The 27,964-nt window shown below is 41.8% G+C and overlaps 1 protein-coding gene and 1 long non-coding RNA gene across 20 annotated transcripts in view; one reads left to right on the top strand and one right to left on the bottom strand.

The window, feature by feature from the left end:
* Nucleotides 1-206: 206 nt before the first annotated feature.
* Nucleotides 207-26,414, bottom strand: LOC149127034 (uncharacterized). Its single transcript, XR_016232472.1, has 3 exons — nt 25,988-26,414; nt 15,961-16,088; nt 207-3,275 (listed from the first exon to the last, which is right to left on the bottom strand). It is a non-coding gene; the product is annotated as an uncharacterized LOC149127034 (long non-coding RNA).
* Nucleotides 25,580-27,964, top strand: part of OPA1 (OPA1 mitochondrial dynamin like GTPase) — a 98,454-nt gene continuing 96,069 nt past the window's right edge. For 13 of the 19 annotated variants that reach the window (XR_016232470.1, XR_016232469.1, XR_016232467.1 and 10 more), the window contains exon 1: nt 25,586-25,826. Coding sequence is in view for 8 of the 19 variants with exons in the window: in XM_070072353.2 (XP_069928454.1) it covers nt 25,795-25,826 (32 nt within the window). In the remaining 11 variants the exon portion in view is untranslated. Of the gene's footprint in view, nt 25,827-27,964 lie in introns of all 19 variants that reach the window. The other 6 variants (XR_016232471.1, XM_089330836.1, XM_070072355.2 and 3 more) reach the window with 3 other exon arrangements.

Raw genomic sequence — 27,964 nt, 5'->3', positions numbered from 1 at the left:
CACTCTTGGAAAGGCAGTGGAAATGACCCAAGTGCTTTAGGCCCCTGCTACCCATGTGGGAGACCAAGAAGGAGTTCCAGGGTCATTGACTTTGGTCTGGCCCAGGCATGGCCATTGTGGCTATTTGGGGAATGAACCAATGGATGGAAGATCAATCTCTCTATGTCTATCTCTATCTCTCTATCTCACTCTTTCTTTCTCTCTTCACTTTCCTTTTCATATGAATAAATAAATCTTTAGTAAAAAAAAAAAAACTCCCTAGAATATTTAAAACTAGATTTCATTTATAAAGTATTGTTTTAAATTGAAGTTTTCCAGAACTCACCAATTGTATAAAGCTATGATCATGGACGTGTTAGGGCATACCCAATTTCTTAGACAACATTGAGAGGACTTGGAACATAGCACTGGCCCTACCCAACCAAGTAAAAAAAAAAAAATCTGTGCTTGGGAAACTGGAGAAATTTCAGGTGCTAATGAAGACGTTCAATCATCCAGGCAATGGAAGCTGATAGCAATCTTTGCTTACTGCTCAGAAGAGCAGTAATCCAAGGTGGAAGAAGAAAGAAACCACGAGACAAAGTGGAAACTTCCCCAACACACAGCTAAGTCCAGCAGTGGGGCAAGTGATACTTGGAAATCCAGACAGGAAGTTGGATCCAAGGGGGCCTGACCTCTAGTGACTAAGCTGCAACCAGAAACCTGGAGCCTGGGCAGTGTTCCAATTCCAGATGGGAGTCAAGCAAGAGAAAGGTTAACCTTTACTCCTAGGAAGAATCTAGGGCTCCAGACAGGAACCTGGGAATGGCAGCACCCACAGCGGACCTTAGGTTTGGGAATGAAGTAGGAGCCCAATTAGCAGGAGCCTCAGGGTAGACTCGTGGGCACTGTGACTTGGTGCTGAACAGTGGAGAACAAGTCCAGGCTGGATTCAGTGCCCTTGTGTGGGTCTGGAATGATGGGGAACTTGGCTGAGCCCCCAGTGGGGAATCAAGAGCAGGTACCTGATGGGAATGGAGAAAGGTGCAAGGCTAGAACTCCACCTGACTCCTGGGCCCTCTCGTTTAATATCCTTCCAAAAGTCCAGCTTGTACTGACTGATGCTGGTTACCTCTTTCATCTGTAAGTGAGGTGCTACATGGAGGGAGGAGCATCAAGAGGATACATCAGTGATGCCTTGGGAGGGAAAAAGAATTGAAATGAATGACTAATGACAGTCAGAGCTTTCATTTGTGTATTCCATATGTCTTCCAAAGCCCTAAGCAAATTGGTAATGGGGAAGATTACCTCCTGAGCAAAAAAAATAAAATAAAATCCAGTATTCAAACTCTCTCCCAGATAGCATGGCACCTCAAATAAACAACCTAAATAAAAACTGTGCTTGCCATATAGATCCAATTTTAAAATTAGTCCCCCAACTTACAACCCGATCTCTGTCACTGTCCTGGCGCCTCCCTCCTTTGCACACCCCTATGAAACACCATGTGCGTCTGCCATGTGATTGTAACTGTACTTCTCCCTCTGCTGGGAATGGAGCCCAGTCTTCTCCCCCTTCTGTTCAGTCTTTCTCTGGTTGCTGGCTGGTTTCATGCTTTCTTGGTTGCTCTGTTTATATCTCATTCATCCCACAGGAGACAGCATAGACTAGAAGTGGTTACTCATCCTTGGAGTACGTCAGTCATTTCAGGAGCTTTTCTATACCCCACACACCCTGGTCCCAGCCCAGATCTACCAAATCTGAATCCCGGGGGGTGGAAGCACAGAATCTACATTTTGCTGCGTATGGCTATGTTGTGCTTGTACTATTTAACAAATGCTAGAAGGTCAGAGGGCAGGCATTTGGCACAGTGGTTGGGCTGCACATGGGATGCCTGCATCCCATATCAGATAACCGAGTTCTCAGTCCCAGCTCCTCTGCTTCCGATCCAGCTTCCTGCTAATTCAGATCCAGGGAGGCAGCAGGTGATGGCTCAAGTACTTGGATCCTTGCCACCCAACTGCTTGGGTTGAGTTTCGAGCTCCTGGATTCAGCCTGGCCCAGCTCTATTTGTTGTGGACATTTGGGGAGGGAACCAGTGAACCAATGGAGAGGGGATATCTGTATGTGTGTCTATCTCACAAATTAAATAGATGCTGGAGAGGATGTGAGGAAAAAGGGACACTAACCCACTGTTGGTGGGAATGCAAATTGGTTAAGCCACTATGGAAGTCAGTTTGGAGATTCCTCAGAAACCTGAATATAACCTACCATTCAACCCAGCCATCCCACTACTTGGAATTTACCCAAAGGAAATTAAATTGGCAAGCAAACAAGCTGTCTGCACATTAATGTTTATTGCAGCTCAATTCACAATAGCTAAGACCTGGAACCAACCCAAATGCCCATCAACAGTAGACTGGATAAAGAAACTATGGGACATGTACTCTATAGAATACTATACAGCAGTCAAAAACAATGAAATCCGGTCATTTGCAACAAGATGGAGGAATTTGGAAAACATCATGCTGAGTGAATAAAAACAAGTAGCTTCTTAAAATATAGAGATAAAAGAATAAGGCAAATCTGTTGTCCAGACAGGATATCCATGAAATGTTAACTACAAAGTACAAAACTACAGAATACTATGTATTATATGATTCCATTTTAGTAAATGCAGAACTGCATGTGTGTGCATTGGGCTGCATAAGAGGATATTTAAACAAACGAGTCATTGGACTTGGGATTCTAGCCTCTATCCTCTGGTCCCCTCTGCCACTCATCTCCCAAACCCTTGCTGCACTGAAACCAATTCCAGTCCAACAATCACAAGTTTAAATTATGACTCCACCATTTCACAGCTATGAAACGCTTGGCAAGTTATTTAATTGCCCTAAGCTTCAGCTTTTCATTTATGAAATGGGATACTGTTCTACTGTTCTACTCTCTGGGAGTTTTGCAAGGATGAGTAAGATAACATAAACATCCCCAGCCCACTGTCTGTCAAATAAGGGTTTCTAAAGAAAAAAATAATAGGAAAAGTCAAAAATAACTATACTGGAGAACGTTTTTCTTTACAAATATAAAAAATAAAAACAAAGAGAAGTGTGTCATCTTTCTAAAGCAGCTTACTGACGGGTGCTTGGAGAGTGCCAGGTGATCAGGACGGAGCATTCAGAGTGACCCGCTCAGCACAGGGGTAGGGACCCCATGGACAGCAGTCACAAGACTGTCATGAGCATCAGGGAAGACAGTGTAGAATCCAGTGCCCTGGTCCTCAGCAACGCCGGCACAGCAGCTGAAAGGAGGAAGTCAGTGTCAGTGGGCTGTCTCGTTCCCTGGGAAATGCAGGTGCATTTTGTATGGTGGTTCTCTGGGGGTCATATACCTGCCCTTGCTCTCTTAAGCCACTCTTTCTGCTGCTGCCCCAAATTCCTGGTTCACTTAGTGGAACCTAACACCTCCATGATTCTCTTTAAATTTGGCTCTCCCGGCTTGCCTTTGCTATGATACTTTAAGTCCGTATGATAGAACAGATGGTCTCCAGCTTGTACCCTCCCCAGATCTGAGTATTCCATGCATCTGGGCAGCAGCTGGCCTCCCTCCTTACTCAGCACACCTGCAGCCCTGCTCAGCCTGCGTTCTGCCCTCAATAGTCTATGAATGCTCCTGCATGTGCAGCCCAGGCTGCCGGTGCCTTTGTGCCCTTAGAAGATGTGAAGCATCATAAGAGCCTACCACACTTTCCTTCTATTACCCGAGCTTCACACACACACACACACACACACACACACACACACACTGCTGCCTTTTCCCTTAGGCCTAACGTCAGTAGTTGCCTCATCACTCCTTTCCAGCATAGTTCGCACTTTTGCCCCCACCCCTTACAAGGTCTCCTGCTCATTTTTTCAATCCTTTCGGTCAAGGCCCATCTCTTGTCCCAGAGCTCACTAACAAAACCAAGTATTATGATTCATAGTCTTTTCAATTAGTATTAAAATAATTAATGACATACTCATGATCAGAGTGAAAAGATCTCTTCTGGAAGACTGTTAATGTTTATCAAATAGATTGATTTTTTATCAAAAAATGTTAATGTTTATCAAATAGATTGTTTATCAAAAAGATTTATTTATTTATTCAAAAGGTAGTGTTACGGAGAGCCAGAGAGCCAGAGGCAGCAGCAGAGAGAAAGAGAGGCTCACTCCCCAATTGGTCGCAATGACCAGAGGTGCGCCAGTCTGAAGCCAGGAGCCAGGAGCTTCTTCTGGGTCTCCCAGGTGGGTGCAGGGTCCAAGGACTTGGGCTATCTTCTACTGCTTTCCCAGGCCATAGCAGGATCAGAAGTGGAGCAGCCGAAATTCGAACCAGCATCCATATGGGATGCTGGCACTGCAGGCGGTGGCTTTACCAGCTAAGCCATAGCTCCGGCCCCTCAAGCAGGATATATTTATAATAATCATACAGAACACGAATGTTTGCCTTGTGGCAAACATTGTTAAAAGTTAACCCATTTCATTTTCCTGTTAAAAACCCTATGATACAGGTACAATGATTATCACCACTTTATTGCATTTTTAGAAACTGCTCCTAAGAGAATTATCTTGGATATATTCAAACTGTGTGAGCACAAAAACTTATCATAGCATTATTCAAACTGAATATTTCTGTTTCATAGAATATAATGCAACCATTAATACAAAAAATTTCAGGAATACTTAATAATGTGAAAATTATAATCAAATGCTAAATGAAAAACAAGGTAAGCAAATTTTTAAATTTTTAGATTTATGCACTTATTTTATTTGAAAGGCAGAATGACAGAGATGGGGAAACAAAGAGAAAAAGAAACAGACAAGACAGAGAGTAAGAGAAATTTTTCATCTGCTGTTTCACTCCCCAAATGGCTGCAATGGCTAGGTGTGGGGCCAGATCAAAACCAGGAACCTAGAACTCCATCCAGGTCTCTCAGGCGCATTAGCAGGAAGCTGGATTGGAAGCAGAGCAGCAGTGACTTGAACTGGCACTCACCCATTGTGCCACAATGCTGGTCTCAGGGTACGAAAATTTGTACATGAAACAGGAGTCCAATATTTTCACTGGGTGTGAACAGTGAGGGAAAGAGAGAACAAACAGAGCAAAATCCTTCCAGTGAATATCTCTATGTAGGAGACTACTTCGCACTATTCATTTATCTGTGTCATCTAATTTCCCACAGTAAATATGCTTTTTGTGTTATGATCAAAGTAAATGTATTAAAAATATATTTTGCTATAGCACAATTTCTCCTAGAGCCCAAAGCTTTGGCTTCCCCATTAGGAGTTTCACAACCACTTTGACAGAGTCCATGAACTCCAAATTCACAGTATTCCCAAAGAGGAGTAGTCAGAAATGCAATGGAGTTTAATTACACAGAAAATATCCAGATAGAAAACCTGTGGGCCTCACTTGGTAGCAGGAAATGAATCCTCATTAAGGACCCACAGAACTGCCTGGCTGCCCTAGGAAATGGAAAAGTAGCTGTAGCCTTGGACCTTCTCTTTGCTGTCAGGATACTTTCTTCTTCAGCAATTTTTGTGTCTCAATGTTGTTCTTGCTTTCTTTCTTCTACCCAGCCCCTGGTTCTCCCATATCGTATTGACCCTGGTTCTGTCTGAAGCCAGCCTGGCATTTCCTCTAAAAGGACTCCCCTTCCTCTTGACTTGTGAGCCCAGGCAAAGCAATCCCTTCCAAGATCCAGGGGATGCACCCTCTGTTGAACGGGGCTACCTGATGCAGCACCACCTTCCTTTGCCAACGGGCTCCAGGAGAAAAGTGGATTCTTTCTCTGGAGAGACAAATGACAGTACAAAATCTTTCACCCAATGGCAGGACATAATGGACACTCCTTTTGTACTGTAACCATTATTCCCCCCTACACACACACAGAAAGGAGCGTGAATGTGTAACGACCCTCAATCCAAACTGGAGGCTAGGTCCTATGTTTAATTAGCTGGGAGAATGTGTACATGGCTGTGAAGGTTGCTCCTATACAAAACAGGTCTAGTAACCTCATAGGATTGTTGAAAGAATAAGAAGTATACACAGTGGTGTACAAAAGTTTACATAAAAACAGCATCCAGACCTTTGCTTCTATCACCACCCTCCAATAAAAGAAATCAAAGCTCTTAGGGAAAGGGCTGACAATAGAAAAGGGGAAGCAAATATAAGACGAGCCTGCAGCTTGTTGTAATTCCATTAAATTAAAAAAGAACTTAAAAATAAATAGCAGAGGCAGATCAACTGGATACAAGAGTAACTGAAAGATCTCCCAGTAGCCAAAGTTCAAACACTTTGAGCAAGAAAATTTTAAAAAGCACTATTGGGTTACAATCCAAAGAACAAAATACTCCTGAAATTTCATAGATATGGATAAATTGTAGAATGAGTAAACAAATGGGGAAGAAGAAACAAATCTTCCATGAGGAAAAATACAAAGAGTTGATGGAGCAATGCTCCCACCAGGACAGTTTTACGGCTCCCTACTCCCTAAGTGTGGGCTCTCCCAGTGACTTCCTTCCAAAGACCGCATCACGGACAGGGTGAGATGGGAGGGAGAAGAAAAGTTTCACAGTGGGGAAACTTGACGGACCCTCTCCAGCCAGGGTCAAGGCCAACAGGGACAAGTCTTGTTGAGAGTATGCATCTTTAACAGAGGAGGTGAGAATGGCATTCCAGCTCTGTGCTCTTCCTCCCCAAACCCAGAATTCCTGCCCAATCACAAGACAAACTTTAGACAAACTGCAATAGGAGGACATGCTACAAGCCACCCTTTTAGTACTCTTCAAAACTGCCAAAGTCATCAAAAACAGGAAGAGTTTAAAAAATTGTTATGGACAAGAAGAGCCTGAGACTTGAAAACTAATGGTAATGTGGTACTCTGTAGGAGGGCTGGGGAACTTTTTTTCTGCTAAGGGGCATTTGGATATTTATGACATCATTCCCAGGCCAAACAAAGTTATCAACTTAAACATTAGCCTGCTATAGATGTATTGAATTTCTAGACCTACCTATGGTTGCCTTGGCAGGGCCAGACCAATGATTTCACGGGCCTTATGTACCCCACAGACCAGATATTTCCCACCCCTGCTGTATGAGAATCTGAAACAGACAGAAAATGTTAGATTGAACAAACAAAATATGAAATCCTTATGGAGTTTATTAATAGCAATATGAAAGTACTGATTGATTAATTATGGCAAATATACCATACTAATGTAAGATGTCAGCAAGGGGGGAGCTGGGGTGCAGGGCATTTGGGAGCTCCGTGTACTGTCTTCATGAGTTTTCTATAGCTCTAAAACCTAAAATTAAAAGCTTATTGTAAAAATTGAACATGGAAATATGCTTTGTGAACCATGAAACAGAATATAAATAATTGTTTCCTCATTCTCTGTCTTTTGAGAGGTGACTATTTATAGACTCCATTGTTAGGAAAAATGCATTTCTTGATTATTTATCACATGACCATTTTATTAAATGTTAATTACAAATGATATCATATTAGCAAGATCCCAATGCATTTTTACTGACTTTTTTTCCAAATTTATTCTTGATAAAAGGGGAGGGAAGTATTAGTGAGGAGAAGGACAAAAAACTGGATAATAGGACTCACACAGCCACCATCTCCACCTTCCTTTTATTTTTAATTTTTATTTATTCATTTTGTTTTTCTTATTTGAAGGGCAGGAAGAGAGACAAACAGAGATCTTCCATCTGCTGGTTCAAAGTGGACTAAATGGAAGCCAAGAGCCAGGAATTCGATCGCGGTTTCCCATATGAGTGGTAGATATCCAAGTAATTGGGCCAGCACCTGCTGCTTCCCAGGGTGCTCATCAGTAGAAAATTGTAATCAGAAGCCCAGGACTGAAACCTAGGCACTTTGACGTGGCCTGTGGTGCCTCGAGCATTAGCTTACCTGCTGCAGCAAGCACCAGCACCTTCGCCTTTCTTCTTTGCTCATACAATCAACTCAACCCGTCAGCACATCCATTCTCCAGTAAAGCAGTGAGGCCCTGTTATCACAGTAAACGTCACAGCCTTGGAGTGCACACAGCCCAGTGCTCCTCTCCTGCTTCTCTACCGCTTCCCAGTTGCATGGCCAGGGAAAATTGTCTATCTCTATCTGTGTAAGCTTCAGGATCCTCATGTGGACCAAAGGATGAGACCTGTCCCCTCAATGGCTCTTAGGTGAAACAAGATGACACACATAGAAGGCTTAGCAGAGTGACTAAGGGTCATATATAAACTCTCAATAAATGGTAGCTATTATCATCATTTAACCAGTGCAAAATTTGGTCAAACATGATCGGAAGCACAAAGTATAAAATGAATAGCAGGGCAGGCACTTGGAGAATGGTTAAAATGCTGTTTAGGATGCCTGCATCCCATGTCAGTGTTGGGTTCAAGTCCTGGCTCCACTCCTGACACTAGCTTCCCACTAATGGGCATCCTGGGAGGTAACAAGTGATGCCTCAAGTATTTTGGCACCTGCCACCCTTATGAAAGATTCACATTGCATTCCCAGCTCCTGGCTTCAGCCTGGCCCAATCCTGGATGTTGTGGGTAATTGGGGAGTGACCTAAGGAGTTAGAGATCTCTGTTAGCCTCTTTGTCTCTCTTTCCTTCTCTGTCTCTCTGCCTTTCAAATAAATAAATTTTAATAAAGTATCCACAAGTCATAGTGATATAAAGAAGTGATTGAGTAAATGAAGAAATGGAGAGAGTAGATAATTCTGTACAACAATTCCAAATAATTGATGTCAATAGTGTCCCTGTGAGGAGGTTACATAACTTCTGACTCCATAGGTGTGCACTGTGCATATGGACTTCCTGCCAAAGAGTGCAGCAGGTAGGCAGGAGAAAGTGGACAGTGGAGAAACCTGAGCAACCCCACTTAGTCAAGTGACCCAGGTTAACATCAAGTTGATGTGTCATGCTGCTAACATTATAAGAAGGCCACCTCACCTCTTGACGTCTCCTTCTCCAAACCCCTTCCAAACACTGAAAATATCAGACAAACCCAAATTGAAGGATATTTTATAAAAATCTGACCAGTTTCATTCAAAACTGTCAAGATCAGCAAAAACAAGGAAAGTCTGGGGAAAAAAAAGTCTGTCTAGAGGAGCCTAAAGAAGCATGCCTATTAAATGGAAAGTGTTGTCATAGATGGCATCCTGAACACAAAAAGGACATTAGATTAAAAACTAAGGAAATCTGGACAAAATTTTTGTATGCTTTAACTAATACTAATGTGTCAACATTGGTTTATTAGTTGTAATAAATATATCATATGAAAGTCAGATGTTAACAATAGGGGAAACAGGGTTTGGGCATATGGGGAGTCTCTGTACTATCTTTGAGATTTTTCTGTGGAACTAAAGCTATTCTAAAATTAAGACACAATGTGCTTGTTACTGTAATTGGGAGCTACCTATTGTAAATTACAGCAGCTTTGCCTTTGTGTATCAACTTGTCAAAATAATTGAAGCTGCTTGGATGGTAGCATCAGCATTTACATCTTGACTGACGGTTCAAACTGGCACAGATTTTAAAACAAAACAAACCAGGTCATAGTCAAAGTGGAGGTTCTCTCCTCCCTTCAGAGAAAGGTACCTCCTTCTTTGAAGACCTGTTCTTTCCACTGGGATCTCACTCGCAGAGATCTTTTGCCAGAGTGTCTTGGCTTTCCATGCCTGAAATACTCTCATGGGCTTTTCAGCCAGATCCGAATGCCTTTAGGGCTGATTCTGAGGCCAGAGTGCTCTTTAGGACATCTGCCATTCTATGAGTCTGCTGAGTATCTCACTTCCCATGTTGGATCACTCTCCCCTTTATTTATTCCATCGGTTAGTGTTAGCAGGTACTAGACTTGTTTATGTGCTCCCTTTGACTCTTAGTCCTTTCATTATGATCAATTGTGAACTGAAATTGATCACTTGGAATAGTGAGATGGCATTGGTACATGCCACCCTGATGGGATTGAATTGGAATCCCCTGTTATGTTTTTAACTCTACCATTTGGGGCAAGTCAGCTTGAGCATGTCCCAAATTATACATCTCTTCCCTCTCTTATTCCCGCTCTTATGTTTAACAGGGATCACATGACCTTGTCTAAACAAGATAAGAATCAGAGAACTCAGAGGGCTTCCATAGCCTTGGAAACTCATGACTGGAGCATAGGGAGACTACTGATGCCATAGACAGGAGTGTCAATTGGTAAAGTCAACAACAGGAGTCACTGTGCACTTACTCCTCATGTAGGATCTCTGTCCTTAATGTGTTGTGTATTGAGATTTAATGCTATAACGAGTACCCAAACAATATATTTCACTTTGTGTTTCTATGGGGGTGCAAACTGTTGAAATCTTTACTTAATGTATACTAAACTGATCCTCTGTAAAAAAAAAAAAAAAAAAAAAAAAAAAAAAAAAAAAAAAAAAATTATCAACTCCCAACTTGACTCTCACTGGGATTAAACATGACAATAGGTCTGATCTGATTTCATCATCATTTAAAAAATCATCTATTATTTTCCACTTTATGTTTCTGTGTGGGAGCAAACTGTTGAAATCCTTACTTAATGTATACTAAGCTGATCTTCTGTATATTAAGATAATCGAAAATGAATCTTGATGTGAATGGAAGGGGAGAGGGAGTGGGAAAGGGGAGGGTAGTGAGTGGGAGGGACGGTATGTGGGGGAAGCCATTGTAATCCATAAATCATACTTTGGAAATTTATATTCATTAAATAAAAGTTAAAAAAAAAAAAAAAAAAAAACCTTGGTTTAATGAGTCAACCCTGCCTCCTAGTGGCCTAACATCTAAAATACATTTGCTGGTGAAGAACAGGCCTCCAGCCCGTCATTTATTATTCATTTAAAGAATAATTTTACTTAATAAATATAAATTTCAAAAGTATAACTTTTGGATTATAGCAGTTTTCCCCCCCATAACCTCCCTCCCATCCACAAACCATCCCATCTCCTATTCCCTCTCCCATCTCATTCTTCATTAAGATTCATTTTTAATTATCTTTATATACAGATCAACTTAGTATATACTAAGTAAAGATTTCAACAGACTGCACCCGCACAGACACACAAAGTATAAAGTACTGTTTGAATACTAGTTTTACCATTAATTTGCATATACAACACATTAAGGACAGAGTAAGTACACAGTGACTCCTGTTGTTGAGCTAACAATTGATACTCTTATTTATGACATCAGTCATTTATTTTTGAGACAAGACACCCTCAGAGCCACTGACCTGCTGGGACCACACCTGAGCTTGTCCATATACACAGAACTCTATGCTCATGGGTGGTCACTGAAGAAAGTGGCCCCTGCCTGTGAGGGAGTGGGGCTGTGGAATGCCATGGCTAGGCAGGCGGGCAGTTGAAATGGCCGTAACCCAACACATTTGATGCTGATTGAAAATATTTCTATTCATCCAAAATCTCTTTAACATTTGCTGCCAGTATAGATTCTTTTTGAGACATTTTTCAGTTTCTTTTTTCTTAAATTTAGGTGGAAATGAAGAAAAATGCCTGAACGTGAAATCTAACTTGACTTGGTAAGGAACAGAGAAAAATAGATGCCAATTCCTGAATTAATTTAAAATTAAATTTAGAATTAAATTCCTGAATTAATTTAGAATAGTGCCTCCCAATGAGACTGAACCCCTAGAATGTAAAAGCAGGATCCAGCCTCATGTCTGTCTCCCTTAGCCGGAGGCACCTTCCCTGTCCTTTATCAAAAGGAATTCATTGAATTGAGAGAGTTGCACAGCTGGCTCCCACAACGTCCTAATCACCAGACTCAAGAAGCCATTTGCTTCTCCAATGGAGAAAACCTTGATGGCCAGTATTGTCTGGACTGTTTGTTGAGGGAACTCCAGGTCCAGGCAGGGAAACTACAGGATTGCAGCAGAAGACAACCACCACTTCCACATAACCTCCCCAAACCAACTGGATCCCACCTGGCCATCACCAATTCCCTAAAGAGCATGGTATCATGGACTAATCAAAGAAAGGTCATAGCACCCCTGACCAACTGGGAACCTGGGCATGAGCTGATCATGCATCTCTCAGCCCATTTCAATGTGTAGGAGCCTTCACCTCTAGCTCCTCGGGGAGCCTGGGAATTGAGCAATAGCTGCTGGACGCCTTGCTCTCACTTGGCAATAAACACCTACTTCCTTCTAGACCCCAAAGTCAGCGGTTGGCTTTCTGCACGGCAGGAGAGCAGACCCTGCTTTGGGGGTTCATAGCACCCCCAACTAGTTTGTGGTGCTGCTGGGCAACACCAACAGGGAATGATTGTGTCCCAAGAGAACATTGGGCAAAAATCCACAGGCACCTTTGACTGTCTTGATTGGGACAGGGCAGGGAGGAAGGACAGCTATCGGCATCAGGTGGGCAGAGGCCAGGGAGGCTGCCAAGAATCCTACCATGCACGGTCAGCCACTCACATTAAAGAGTGGTCCAGCCTATTATGTCAATAATACAGCAGTTGAGAAATCTTAAATTCTAGAAAGCAAAAGCTCTGAGTCCAAAGCATCCATGAGAAACTAAACCTGTTTCAGAATTTAGAGAATTCTCTTTTTTAGATTGATTTATTTGTTTTCTTGTTCCACAGTTAGAATGTTGGAGAGAGAGAGAGAGAGAGAGAGAGAGAGGGAGTTTTATCTATTAGGTCGATCTCAAATGCCCACAACAACGGGGCTGTTCCAAGCCAGTGTCAGGAGCCCAGAACTCCATCCAGGTATCCTACATGGGTAGCAGGGGCTTAAGTAGTTGGGCCATCCTTTGTTGCTTTCCCAGGCACATTAGCAGGGAGCTGGATCGAAAGCAGAGCAGCCAGAGTTTAAACTGGCACTCTGATATGGGATGCCTGTGTGGCAAGCAGCACTGTGCCACAATGTCAATGCCAGAATTTACAGAACTCTTGAAGAAGGCATTAGACTTTGTACAATGTGTGAAATGTAGTCTGAACAAATCTTACCTAATAATTACAGACTGGGTGACTCTAGTGTATGTCTGAGTCATGGTATCAAATAATAAAAAATGAATCAATGTAGGTTCTTATTTTTAGTAATGGAAGCTAACTCTGGGGAGATTTATCAGGAAAAGGCTGTATTAATCCATAGTGGGAACTTCATAGGATCTCAGGAAGTACTGATGAACCCACTCAGGAGTTTCAGCAGAAAAGAACAACTTATAAAAGCATCCTACAGAACTGGCCAATGAAGACATCGGTGTCCCTACGACCAGCCCAGGCCCTGATGGAAGGTTGTGTATACTGGCAATCATGATGGCATGGATGTTTCAAAAACCAAAAGGAAAAATTATCAAGACATCAAAAAAAAAAACTTCATCTTGAAAGCAGATAACTGTCTTTCAATCTTAGCATTATGAAATGAAAATTCAGCTGGTTAAATTTAGGGTCATTTTGACCCCATAATTATAACCCAAGTCAAAACATACTCAAGTAATTACAAGGTCCTCCTAATTTTTCTTTCTACTTTTAGTTTTATCCCACTTAGGACAAACACTAAATTCACAGATAGATTAATCTTTTTAGAACAACATTCAGGGGGCCAGCACTGTGGCGCAGCGGGTTAATGCCCTGGCTTGAAGCGCCAGCATCCCATATCAGCGCCGGTTCTAGTCCCGGCTGCTCCTCTTCTGATCTGGCTCTCTGCTATGACATGGGAAAGCAGTGGAAGCTGGCCCAAGTGCTTGGGCCCCTGCACCCAAGTGGGAAGAAGCTCCTGGCTCCTGGCTTCGGATCGGTGCAGCTCCGACTGTTGCAGCCATCTGGGGAGCGAACCATCAGATGGAAGACCTTTCTTTCTCTCTGCCTCTCCTCTCTCTGTGTAACTTTGACTTTCAAATATAAATAAATATTTAAAAAAAAAACAACATTCAAATCACGGGGTCTCCCTACAGAGAAGTTATGCATAAGTTATGTGACTTTTTCCAAAAGAAAAGTGTCCAAGCATAATTGGACATGATTCAAGCCCCTCTTTGATCTGTTTTGAACCTACTCTCTGGTCTTCTTTCTTTCTTCTCACCCAGGCAATTGATTTTCTTATTGAGCCCTAAAAACACCAGGTAAATAATTTTACTTCCTCTCTACCTACACTCTCACAATTTGCTCTTTTGAAGTTCTTTTCTGCTTTTCTTTGCCTGTCTAAATCCACATCCATCCTTTAAGGTCAAGCTCAAAATCACAGTTCCTTGAACTTATAAAAGCACAAAATGGACATCATCTCATCTACAATGCTTACTGGTATTGACTGAGAGTTCTCATCCCGTTGTCCTGAGATACCTAGAGGGTGAGTTCTACAACATAACCATTCACATGATTCTTTGCTGATGCAGTAGAATTCCTTTCCAAGTCCATCCTTTATCAAGCAGATCAATATGTTGCAACTTAGCGTACTGAAGCCAGCCTAGATACCTGGCTCATGCTTTCAGTGCTCTTAGAACAGCCAGGATCTATTAATACTCCCAGGGAACAACCCTGAAGAACAAAAACACTTCAGTTTGTTTCCATTTCCCTGCATAGAGTAGAGGGTATTGCAAAAGTTTGTGTAAAATAAAATTAAAAAGATGAATTTAGGAGTATTGTAGCACAACAGATTAAACCACCACCTGGGATCGAGTCCTACCTCCTCTGACAACTCAGCTTCCTGCTTATGCACCTGAAAGGCAGAAGATGATAGATCAAATACTTGCGTTCCTGTCACCCACATGGAGACCCAAATGGAGTCCCTGGCTCCAGGCTTTGGCTTAGCCTATTCTCCCAGCTGTTGCATTTGGGGAGCGAATCAACAGATAGAAGATCTGTGTGTGTGTGTGTCTATGTGTGTGTGTGTCCCTCTGTCTTTCAAATAAATAAATAAAGGAAAAATGCATTTATCTTGGTGCAAGAAATTTTTGAATCATGCATACAGAGATCTTCAAAGAATTTGTGGAAAATGCATATTATGAGAACACTATTGATGGATTTCAATTTTTTGTACCAAAGTAAACTTATCCTTCAACTTTTGAACTTACCTTTCAAATTTTGAAGTTTTTATGGAACAGATATGAATCTTAGACTGCAAACTCAGGTGCATATTAAATATTGCATTACTTTAAGTCAACTGAACTTTAGCTCTGAGCACTCATTGGCTTCTGGGAAATTCAACTGCTGCCATTTTGGTGGCTCTTCTGTTACTGAAAGTAAAATACAAGTAGGTTACTCTCTCATTATGAAGAGTGTGATAATCACTTTTTCCTATCACTTTCTTAAGACTAGACAATCAACAAAATGATAAATCAAGCCCTGATTTGTAGTGTTTGTTGTTGTGGCATAAATACTGCCAGCATGACTAATTTCAAGCTGCCACTAACACAGCACTGAATGCAGAGATGGGAAGAGAATGCACAGTAGCGTGTCATTGTATTCCCTCACGCTGATATAAGGAATATACATAACCCTGCGCATAGAAAATAGTTCTCGGTAATTAGTGGGCACAGGTATCAGGAGTCTCGCAGTTTGGAGCAGCTGATTCCTAGCGCCTATGATCCCTCTGAGTCTGAGGGATCTGCTGTTTCTGGTTCTACTTGTGTGAATGGAATCTTTTAGGAGGTTAAGATCCCTCAGACATGTCTCAGGGTGGTGAGCTTGAGAACACTGTCCTAGGAATCACTACCTAGGTCTCTAGGAATCTCTACCTTCCCACATTGCTTCTAAGGTCCTCTCTTCCATTCCTAGCACTGAATCTAAGCTTTCACAGAAGACCAAAAGAGCCTTCGAGTTTCCCATTCTTCCTCCACTGATATCCCTGAGGCAAAGGAATGACAAAACCTGGCTACCTTTTCAATACGAGATGACAATTAGAAGTATGGAAAAATAACAGAAATGCAATTTTCAAAAGTGTATCCTACCTTATGAGTTTGTAGAGCAGAAGCAAGGCTTCAGCTTGAATATTCTCAATGGAGCTCCGTTTTCTCAGTCAGGGTATTTGAGGAGCAGTCCTCAGTGCAGTTTGCTTTCTAATTAATCATTAAAATACCTGTAAAGATCAAAAATATGAATATGCATAATAATGACAAAACCTCTAATCAAAATCGTGGAGGAGGGGCAGATGTTTTGGTACCGTGGATAAAGTCTCTGCTTGGGAGCAATCACATCCTATTGCTGAGTGACTGGCTCAGAGTCCTCCCTCTGCTTCTGCTCTTGCTTCCAGCCAATGCACCTGAGGGGCACCAAATGACGACTCGAGTACTTGGGTTTCTTGCCTCCTACATGGGAGACCCAGATGGAGTTCTTGGCTCTTGGCTTCCACCTGGCTCAGCCCTGGATGTTGCAAGCATTTGGGGAGTGAACCAGCACACGAAAGATCTCTTTCTCTGTCTCTTCCTTTCTCTGTCACTCTGCATGTCAAATAAATAAATAAATCTTTTTTTACAAAATCATGGAAGAATAACCATTGAGCATAAGACCCATGGGGCAAGGGAAGGCATTGTAGCATAGCTATTTAAGCCCCTGCCTGTGATACAGGAATCCCATATGGGCACCAGATTCAGGTCCCGGCTGCTCCCTGATCCAGCTCCCTGCTGATGCACCTGAGAAAGCAGCACAAGATAGCCCAAGTGTTTGGGGCCCTGTATCTACATGAGAGACCCGGATGAAGTTCCTGGCTCCTGGATTCAGCCTGGTTCAGCCCCAGTCTTTGCAGCCATTTGGGGAGTGAACCAGCAGATGGAAGTTCTCTCTGTGTCTCTCCCTCTCTGTCTCTGTAACTCTACCTTCCAAATAAATAAAATAAATATTTTTTAAAAAGACCTATGGAGCACAATTAAAGATTATTGTTCAATAAATGCTTTGCTTCCTGAAACAAAGTAAACCCTCCATCCTAGAATAATAGAATTAAAAAATATGAGGCCTGTGAAAAAATATTGCAAAAAAGGACAAAAACAGATATGAAGGATAGTATATCCTATATGAAGGATAGCATATCCTATATGAGGATTCACAAGCAGTGGAGTGTGGGCAGCCTCTAGAGACTGGAAAAGACAAACAAAACACAGGGGGTTCTTCCCTAAAGGCCCCAGAAAGGACCCATCACTGTAGACACCCTTCCTTTAGCTCAGCAGGACTGATTTCTTTCTTCTGATCTCCACAACAGTAAATTGATAATAATAACACATTAATAACTAAATTGGGGTCATTTATTGCAGCAGCAACAAGAAGATAATATGGGCAGAAATAAAAACCTCCATGGCACAGAGGCCCTTTGTGCCTTGCCTTTCATGCCCGTCTGCTTCTTGCCCTTACACTAATGAGAAATGACTTGGTGGATGCATTTTATGTTTCTTCTGTATGCTTCTCTGTATGTTCACAAGAAATATCTGATACATTTTTAAACTTTCATACTGAAAACTTTCAAATGCATACATAGGGAAGAGAACATAGGCATTTGCTGCCCAGCATCCACAATCTTCAATATCATTGTCATTTTAGTTTCGTCACATCACCCTCCTCACTCAGTTCCTTTTTATAGACTATTTACGTAGATAGAGTTCACACATACAAATATGAAATTTGAAATGCATAAATTTTAGCTATATATTTTGACCAATGAATACCACCATGTAGCTCAGAACATTCCCGTCCCCCAAGAAACTTCTCCACTGATTCTCCACCCATTTTCCCTTGTTCTAGAGCATCAAATAAACTGAATCAGTACAGGGCATCCTCTTTTGGGATCAGCGTATCTGTGAGAGTCGTTCATGTGATTATGTGTAAGAGTAGCTAGCTCATTTCTGTGTGCTACTGAGTACTATCTCATTGTGTGAGTTTGCTTAACCATTTTCTTGCTGATGGACTGAACGTTCAGTTTGGTTCCAGTTCAGGGCTATTGTGTATGAAGTTGCTGTGAACATTGTTATACAAGCCTTTTTTGTGAACATGTGCTTTAATTTCTGCTGTATAAATCCCTGTGACTGGAACTGCTGGACCAAAAAGAGCGTGTATGCTGAACTTTGTAAGAAACTGTCAAGTATGTGTCCATAGTGATTGCAACATTTTGCAGTCCCACCAGCAGTGTCTGACAGTTCTAGCTGCCCCACATCCTTTCCAAAAGATATCTTGTCAGTCTTTTTACTTTCAGCGGTTTTCGTGGAAATATGTGGGTAGTGATAGCTCATTGCGGTTTCAATTTGCATTTCCTTGATGACTAATAATATGGAGCACCTCTGTGTTCTTTGGCCATTTGTATCTTCTTTTGTGCAATGTCTGAACTATTTTACCCATTTTGCTTTTTATGTTTACTTATTTCATTAATTTAAAATTAATGAAAGAGACACACAGAGAGAAATAAAAAGACAGAGAGATCACCCATCCTCTGATTCACTCCCCCAAGAAACTGCAATAGCCAGGGCTAGGGCAGGCTTAAACCAGGAGCCAGAAATTTAATCAGGATCTCCCACCTGGGTAACAAGGACCCAACTGCCTGAGCCATCACCCTGCTGCCTCCTGGGGTGCACATTAGTGGGAAGCTGGATCAGAAACAGAGCCAGGACTGGAACCCAGGCACTCTAAAATAGAATGTGCCCTTCACAGGCAGTTTAACTGCTATGTCAAACATCTATCCCTTGGCTTATTTTTAATTGAGCAATCAAATTACTGAGTTTTAAGAATTCCATATAAAAAAGAATTTCATATATATCCTGTATATGAGTCCTCTATCAAATATGTACTCGAAAAATATTTTCTCCCAATTTGAAGTTTGTCAATTCATTTTTTCAGAAGTATTATTTGAGGACCAAGAGAATTTTAGTCTGATAAAGTTTAATTAATGAATCTTTTAACTTTATATGTTTACTTTCTATGAGGCAACTAATCTTTACCTACTCCCAGGTTGCAAAAATATTCTCTTGTACTTCATTCAATAAGCTTTCTAGTTTTTACTTCTACATTTAGGGCTATGTTGCAGATTAAAAACTTATATATATTATATATAATATATACAACATATATTATATTATGTATCTTGTCATTAATTTATTCATGATATATTATATATAATATATATTATATACACTATATATTAATTTTGCATATAGTATAAATTTAAACTGAATTTTGTGTATGTGCATTATATATTTTTTCATCTGAATATCCAGTTGTTCTAGCACCATTCCCTAACAAATATCTTTCTCCATTAGATTACTTTGGTGCTTTTGTCAAAAAACAGTTAACTGCACAAATGAAGGTCTTCATGGCCCCTGCATTCTGGTGCATTTATCTTTTAGTCCCCATTTGACATCACTCTGTCCTTTTACAATTGCTTTACAGTAAGTCTTGAGATCAGGTAGTAGAAATACTCTAGCTTTGTTCATTTCGAGGAGGCAAAGGCATTTTCAGCTCTTTGCATTTCAATATAAATTTTAGGATACTTTGTTACTTTCTATAATAAATGCCTTCTGGGATTATGTAGAGAATGGGATAGGTAAACTAATTGGAGGGAAATTGACTCTTAACAATATTGAGTCCTCCAGGCCATGAGCACAATACATATCTTTGCTTGTATAAGACTTCTTCAATTTCAACAGTGTTCTGTGATTTCCTGTGTACAGATTTTGCACATCTTTTGTCCAGCTGATGGTTAATTTTAATGTGTTCTTCTGATGCTGTAGTGAATGAAATGTTTTTCAGTTAATTTCCAGGTTGTATTAATTTCTGGCGGCTGCTCTAGCAAATGACTGCAAACTAGGCAGCTTCAAACAACAGAAATTCATTCGGTCACAGTTCTGAAGATGAGAAGTCCATGATCAACGTCACTGGGCTGACATCAAGGGGTCCAGGACCATGTTCCCGCTGAAAGCTCTAAAGCAGAACTTAGTGCTTGCCTGTTCCGTCTTCTGGTGGCTGCCCACATTCCTTGGTTCTTCCCTGCCTCACCCAAAGCTCTGCCTCTGTCTTCACAATGCCTGCCTGTGTAAAAGTGTGAAATCTGTCCTTTCTGAGTACACATTTGATAGCATCTAGGTCCCACCTGGATCACCATCTCGATGTCTTTAATGTGACCATGTCTGCAAAGACCTTTTTCTAAGTAAGGTAACAATGACAAGTTTCAGGGCTTAAAATCTGATATCTATTGAGTTGTTTTTGCAAGTATATGGAAACATAAAAATTTAAATCTATATATGTATACATATATATAGTGGCTTTGTATTTTGAGAGCCTCCTTATGTCAACTAATTCTGGTGGCTTTTTCAAAAAAACTTTTCTAAGAGTTTTCTATGTTAAAAAATTATGTCATCTAAAAATGCAATGCTATAATTTCTTTTTCTTGCATATGTACTTATACTGCACGTAATTTGTTGAGTCTTAAAATATAAATGTTACAAATAATGTGGATTTAATAATTTACAAACTATTTCATATTTGTGCAACTTCACCTTCATAAAGACAACTTTCAAATCTGCACTGCAAGCCTCACCTCCCCCTGGAATCTGATTTCTAACTGCCTTGAAGGTTTTTCCAGCCAGACAACTCATGAATACCTCAGCACCAATCTCATGCCAAAGCCAGCATTTTCATGCCACCTCTTACTCGGTCCCCAGCATGTGCTACCTCACATCATTATTTTTCTTCTTATGCACAGGTCTGTCTCCCTAACCAGATCATGGGTAGTTGAGGGCAGGGACAGTGTTTTACAACCCCCTTTAAACCCTTTAAAATATATATATAGATCCCCAGACCAAGGTTCACAGGGAATGACCTATAAATGTTTGTTGATGAAGATTATAACATGCTTTTCTGAAGGCTGCGGAGGGCTTGATGGTGCTGGTGCAAATATGTGGAACTCAGTTGTTTCCTTCTCAGGAAACCACAGAGAAAGAGCGCAGTCTCAAGGAACCTAGAGATCTTCCAGAAAGAACTTTGAACAAAATTTTATTGTAAAAATATAAATAAAATCTCATGAAAACAAAGATTTCAGATTTCAATAATAGCCCTTTCTCTCCCCTTCCAAAGACTCCTGATTCAGTGAGTCATATAGAAGATGTAATTTTACACAGCAAGGTAAATGATTTGAGACTTTCAAATGGTCAGTCGCTCAGTTCCCTGGAGAACCTGAGAATTTAGTTTAAAGTTTATTTCATACTCTGGCCAGAAAGATAACTTTTTAAAAGATATATTTATTTATTTGAAAGTTGGAGTTACAGGGAGGGAGGAGACAGAGACAGAGACAGAGATTTTTCTATCTACTGGTTCACCCTCCAAACGACCACAAGAGCAGGGCCTGGGCTAGGCCAAAGCCAGGAGCCAAGAGCTTCTTCTGGGTCTTCCAGGTGGGTGGAAGGAGCCCAAGAACTTGGGCCACGTTCTGCTGCTTTCCTGGGCATTAGCAGGGAGCTGGATGGGAAGCGGAGCAGCCAGGACTTGAACAGGTGCCCATATAGGATGCTGGTGTTGCAGGCAGCATATTTACCCACTGTACCATGACACCATTCCCAAAAAAGATATTTTAATGTATATTTTTAAAAAGTAAATAATGGGTATGGTGCCGTGGCATAGTGGGTGAAGCCGCTGCCTGCAGTGTCAGCATCCCATGTAGGTGCCAGTTCAAGTCCCCGCTGCTCCACTTCTGATCCAGCTTTCTGCTATGGCCTGGGAGAACAGTGGAAGATGACCCATGTCTTTGGGCTCCTGCACCCACATGGGAGACCTGGAGGAGACTCCTGGTTCCTGGCTTCAGATCAGTGCAGCTCCGGCTACTGTGGCCATCTGGGGAGTGAACCATCAGATGGAAGACCTCTCTCTCTCTACCTCTGACTCTCTGTAACTCTGCCTTTCAAGTTAATAAATAAATGTTTTTTAAAAAAGTAAATAATGGTGTACTTGTTAACAAATTCAAAGTCTAAAAGGATTTACAATAAAAGTGTTTTTCCCACACATGATCAAGCTTCCTCAAGTCTTCTGACCCAGCCTTTCACTAGGGCTTATTAACTGTGATACTTTGCTGGATCAGGCCTGAAACGGTGAGCAATGCAGACACGTTTGCTGTATAATGCCATACTGAATTGTATTCTTTCAACATGACATAATTTACTTGCATAGTTGTGTTCCTTTATATCCATACATATAGATGTGTATACTCATGTATGTGTATATACTCTCATTGTTTGGAAACATCTGTCCTGTCAGTCTTCCATTTTGTCATTTTTTTATATAAGTAGTAGCTCCCTTTATTCTTAATTCTAAGAAAAATAAAAGTGAAAGCTTTATTTTAATAGCAACTGATGTATTCGATTTTGTGAAGGAGTAGAAACTGTGGGAGAAGACATGAATGAAGGACTGAAGAATACAGCTACTACTGGGCTTCTAGTTCCAAGAATTTTTTTTTTTTTTTTTTGCATGGAAGAAGGGAGGTTTGATGCTGTCAGGTTGTCTCATATGTTAAGACAAACCAGGGGGCGTCGCCAAGGCACAGTAGGTTAATTCTCCACCTATGGCACCAGCATCCCATATGGGCTCTGGTTCTAGTCCTGGCTACTCCTCTTCTGATCCAGCTCTCTGCTATGGCATGGGAAAGCAGTAGAAGATGGCTCAAGTCCTTGGAGCCCTGCACCCACACGGGAGACCAAGAAGAAGAAGCACCTGGCTCCTGGCTTCGGATCAGCACAGCTCCGGCCGTTGCGGCCACCTGGGGAGTGAACAATGGACTGAAGACCTCTCTCTCTGTCTCTCCCTCTCACTGTCTGTAATTCTCTCTCTCAAATAACTAAATAAATAAATAAAATTTTTTAAAAAAGACAAACCAGGCTGTTTTTCAATTTAAAAGTTAAATTTCTTGGTTTTTAAGTGTTGGCAATAAATTGATTATTTTTAAAATACAGAATAGGCCAACAGTATACAAGCCAAACAAAACAAGTCTGCAGACTGAAGTTGGATGAATGGTGGCAGGATTTTATGATTTGAGAGTATCACCAATTGAAAATGAATGTAATATATCTAATCAACCAAAATCATAGCTTTAGCCTAGCCTAGCCCATCTTAAATGTGCTCGGAACACATGCATTAGTTGTATATCACAGTTGGGCAAAATAATCGAACATATTTTATAACACAATGTTGGGATATCTCGTGCAACATACTGAATGTAGTACTGAAAGTGAACAACAAAATGGTTGTATGATACTCAAGCACGCTTTCTAATGAATGCATATCATTTTGGCATCAAGGTAAAGTTGAAAAATCTCCAAAGTTGCAACTTTGAAGGTTGGAACAGTGTGCCTTAGCAAGGTGTACAGAGCTAACACAAAGGTTTCCATGGCTAGTCTGAATATAATTTATTTAACTCACTCCCAGCTACGGACATAGACGTGATTCCAAGCTTTTACTATTTCATACAATAATAGAAACATCACCATGCACACATTTTTGCACATGTTGAAATTATCCAGTAGGATAAACAACTAGAAGTAGAGCTGCAAAACAGGGCTCTATATCATGTAAAGAAAGGGGTTGTTATTTGGTCTTTTATTATTATTATTATTATTATTTTACTTATTTGAAAGGCAGAGTTACAAAGAGGAGAGAGAGAGATTTTCCATGTGCTGGTCCATTCCTCAAATGGCTGTGACAGCCAGGGCCAGGAGCTTCTTTCAGGTCTCCCACGTGGGTGCAGGAGCCCAAGGACTTTGGCCATCTTCTACTGCTTTCCCAAGTGCATTGGCAGGGAGCTGGATCAGAAGTGGAGCAGTCAGGACTAGAACTCACATCCACATGGGATGCCAGTGCTGCAGGCAGCGGCTTTACCCACTAGGCCACAACACTGGCCTCTCTCTCCCTCCTTCCTTCCCTCCAAGTTTATGTATTTATTTGAAAGACAGGGAGAGAGAGAGATCTTTCCATCTGCGATTTCACTCCTCAAATGTCCACAATAGCCAGCGCTGTGTCAAAAAAAAAAAAAAAAAAAGCAACTTAGAACTAATAGTAACAAAGAAATTTTTGTGGGGCCAGCATTGTGGCAGTGGTTTAAGCCACTGCCTGTGACACCAGCACCCCATATGAGTGCCAGTTCAGGTCCCGGCTGCTCTACTTCCCAATCCAGCTCCCTGTTAGTGCTCCTGGGAGAGCAGAGGATGGCCCAAGTTGTTGGGCCCCCTACAATCCACATGGGAGACATGAATGGAGTTCCAGGATGCTGGCCTTGGCCTGGCCTAGACCTGGTTGTTGCTGCCATTTGGAGAGTGAACAGGTGGATAAAAAAATCTCTTTCTCTGTCTCCCTATCTTTCCCTAATTCTGCCTTTCAAATAAATTAATTTTTTAAAAAACAAAGGAATTTTTGTGCACCCCTACAAACCTAGAAAAATGTATGGTCTTCACAGGTCAGCTTAACAAGCTCCTGTCTGGACCTGCCATTTAAACTGTCACCAAAATTAAATAAAGAAAATCAGCAGATTCTTGAATTTGAGAACTTCACTATCAGTGTCTGGGTCTATACAGAACTGTGATTCTAACGATTATGGGAAAGACAATTCTCTTTATGCCCTAGTGGGTGTCCCTGGGGTGGAAGCAGGGCACAGGGCCCTTTGATTTTTAGTCCTGGCTATGCCTCCAATTGGCTTCATAACCTTTCACAGGTCACATCCGTTTCATGGGCCCCAGTTTCGGCACAAAGCATAAAATGGCTGCGTTAGAAAAGGAAAAGGGTATTTAAAGGCACAGTGCTGTCTGAGATTACCTAGGCTGTGAATATAGATGAGGGGAAACAGGGCCCAGGATTTCCAAGATCTGAGACCCTTCAGCACTGAGAAGTTTGGCAGAGGATCTGGTAGCAGCTGCAGTAGAGCTAGGAGAAGGTGATGTCCCTACAGCCAGGTGAGGGCAGATGCGGGAGGCGGGGAGGCGACTGCTCCTGGGAGGGTCAGCGACCCCTGGCAAGAAGAGACTGCTGCAGATCTCCACAAGGACCACCTCAACAGAGGGGCAGGATTCAAAGCCAGAGGACGGCTGGTTAAGAGGGAATGAACAAAATCATTTTCTGACGACGTGACAAACTACAGAAACTTACTGCAACCCCACAGCTGGCCTGATCTATTTGAAGGTCCTTCCAGATCTGATCCTGAGATTCTAGGACACTTAACCTATTCATGACGACTCCTGCTTGCCAAGACGGTTCTAAGGATAGGAACGGGTTTTAAACACCGACCCCCATCAAGAGTGGGGCAACCATCAAGAGTGGTTTTTATGACTCTCTTGCGTACCCTCTAGGCACCTCCAAGCTCCCTCCATACCTCACTCTAATTAAGTCGGCTCCGTCGGCGACCATTCATCCATCCTATTTTCATATCCTTCCCCCTATCCAACCCTCACACCCTCCCCTCTCCAAGTCCTCGTCCTGGGAGGATCCAACACCGAATTCCAACCCGGAAATAACGAGTGAACCGGGAGGTGGGGGAAGTGAGTGGGGCCGGCGCCTTTCAGAGGCTCCGGGCGCATGCGCCACTCCACCGCGGACCGTTTGTGCTGCCCTCCTAGGAGGGGTTGGGGGGTGGTTGTTTCCGTGACGGACTGAGTACGGGTGCCGGGACGTCCTTTGCGGAAGTCCATGCGCCATTGGGAGGGCCTCAGCGGCTGCTCTGTGCCCTTGTTGCGGAGGGCCTCTTCCTGGGTCATTCCTGTAGCAGGAGCCGGGCTGGGGCTGACACGGGGGCTCCCACGTGGCCATCTCGGCGCCTGTGTGACCTCCCCGCTCGCGGGATGTGGCGACTACGTCGGGCCGCCGTGGCCTGGTGAGTGCGGGCTGCCGCCTTGCCCCGCTATTTCTGGGGCATCTGGAGAGCGGGGTTGTCCCATATCTACCCCCAGAATGAGGAGATAATTTTGAGGCCAGACTGAGGTCGATGGAAGATATCTTTGAGGCCCCAGGGAGACAGGAACTAACTGGGCTTACCTGCGGTGCCGGCTTCAGTATAGGCCTTGTCCCTGGCCCTGTCCGACTCGGTTCTGGACGCTTGTCAGTCTTGGCTCGTCTCTATTGTCCTTTTGTCCGTACCCTCTACACCCTTGTGTCCTCGCTGTTTTCTCTGTCTCCAGTTGCTTTTCTCTCTCCTCTGCCTGCCGCGTCCAGCTCTGTCCGTGTATGGCCCTCTCCGCGGTTGTCCTAACTCTTTTTCTTCCACCTCCCCCGCCAAGTGTCCACTGCACCTGCAGATAATTAGGCTCTAATCCCGGATCAGGAGGCCTCTGCTTGTGCCCCTACTCTGCTAACTGGAGTCAGGTTTAGAATAGGGGCGCATAGTGGCAGCGATGGTGTTGAGATAGTCCCTCTTACTAGCCGCTTCTTTCAGTGTTAAGGGAAAGACTTGTTCTTCGGTGCCAAGGGGTGAATGTGGCACCGCCTTTTTAGTCACGCCGTCTTTGTTGCCCCGGTCTGGTTTAAACCTAAGTAGAAATCCATAGCACCCTTTTTATTTCGGCGGGTTGCAATATACGTTTTAATGTTGTTATTTTGGATTTTCTCTTTATTTATAATGTTGGTCCAGTGTCCTTAGATACCTTCAGGCTTAAGTCATTGCTGCAGGCATTTGGTAGGAAGTAGTGTTCGTGAGGCAAGGGTGGGAAAACGTGGTTTTCTTGAGTAAACGCAGCCTCTAAACATCTGTCTTGAAATTTTGTTTTCAGAAACTTTTAAATGTTATAGGTACTTTACAGTGTTTATAAGGACTAGAATCTGTTTATTTTATGAAAGTTGACTGGAGTCCAAATGCAGATGATGTATACTAAATAGTGTTAGAATAGTTGTATATTTTAATTTTTGAATAAATTCACAGTGCTTGGGTTGAAGTATGTTACCTACAACCTGAGTACGTCTACTCAAACTATGTCAGTGGTTAATGGGGCATCATCCAATTTTCTTTAAATAAAAAGAGAATAGACAGTAGGACATGGCATACTTGCTGGAGCAATTAAGATGCATAGAAAAAACTTTTTAAATTGGGTTTGGAAACAAAATGATTTATAATTGGTATTATTCAATTTGTTGCTGTTGTACTAAATTGTTCCTGAACTAACTATAGACTCGGTAGAGTCATGACTTCAAAATATTTCATGCTTATCGCACAGTTATCTCCCTGAGGAAGTGGAGATGTTGGAAATTCAGGAGCCCCAGCCTCTGGAATTAATCTTTTACTTTAGTTCATTTGCTTGTACAGTTAAATTACCACTTTTTTAAGAGATGAGAACATAAAAAATTTTTACATACATATTTAAACACATGCTCATGGATCTAATATTGGTATAAAAAGACTGAAAAATATATGTTAGGAAATGGTATATACATTAAGAGATATGGTAGATGAGTAAAAGAATAGATGATTTGGGGGGCAACAACCTCTTTGGCATCACACTTGATTTTTAGTTGTGCTTGGATACAGAACACTGTAATCAGAATACTTTTCCTTCAAAACTGTGAAGTCATTGCTGCATTTTCCGTTAGCATCAATTTTTGCTAATGAGAATTCTCAGGAAAATCTGATTTTTTTTTTCAAGCTTGTGGGTTTTCCAGTTTTCCTTTCATGAATGCTTATAAGATCTTGACTTTATCCTTTTTCCTTGAATTTTTCAATTCTCTGTCCAGGTGTGGGGTCTTTCCACAGTGGGCCTTTGCATTACAAAGATTCTTCTCTTTTTTAGTTCATTGATTTTCTTTATTTCTTTTTTCTTGTTTTCAGATTCTTGTTAGTTGAATATTTGTCCTTTAAGTTTGGTCCTATATGTCCTTGATTTCTCATATATTATCTGTACTTTTCAACTGTTAAAAAATGTATACACATTCCAATATGTAGATGTGCCCACTTATATTTTAATTATGTATGAATTTCAATACTAATTATTTACATTGTAAGACTACTCTAACATAATTTTCAAG

This window comes from Oryctolagus cuniculus, chromosome 4 (genome assembly GCF_051225735.1).
Source record: "Oryctolagus cuniculus isolate XC-2025 breed Fujian yellow rabbit chromosome 4, ASM5122573v1, whole genome shotgun sequence".
Taxonomy (NCBI): domain Eukaryota; kingdom Metazoa; phylum Chordata; class Mammalia; order Lagomorpha; family Leporidae; genus Oryctolagus; species Oryctolagus cuniculus.
This window is presented reverse-complemented; position numbering and strand designations above follow the sequence as displayed.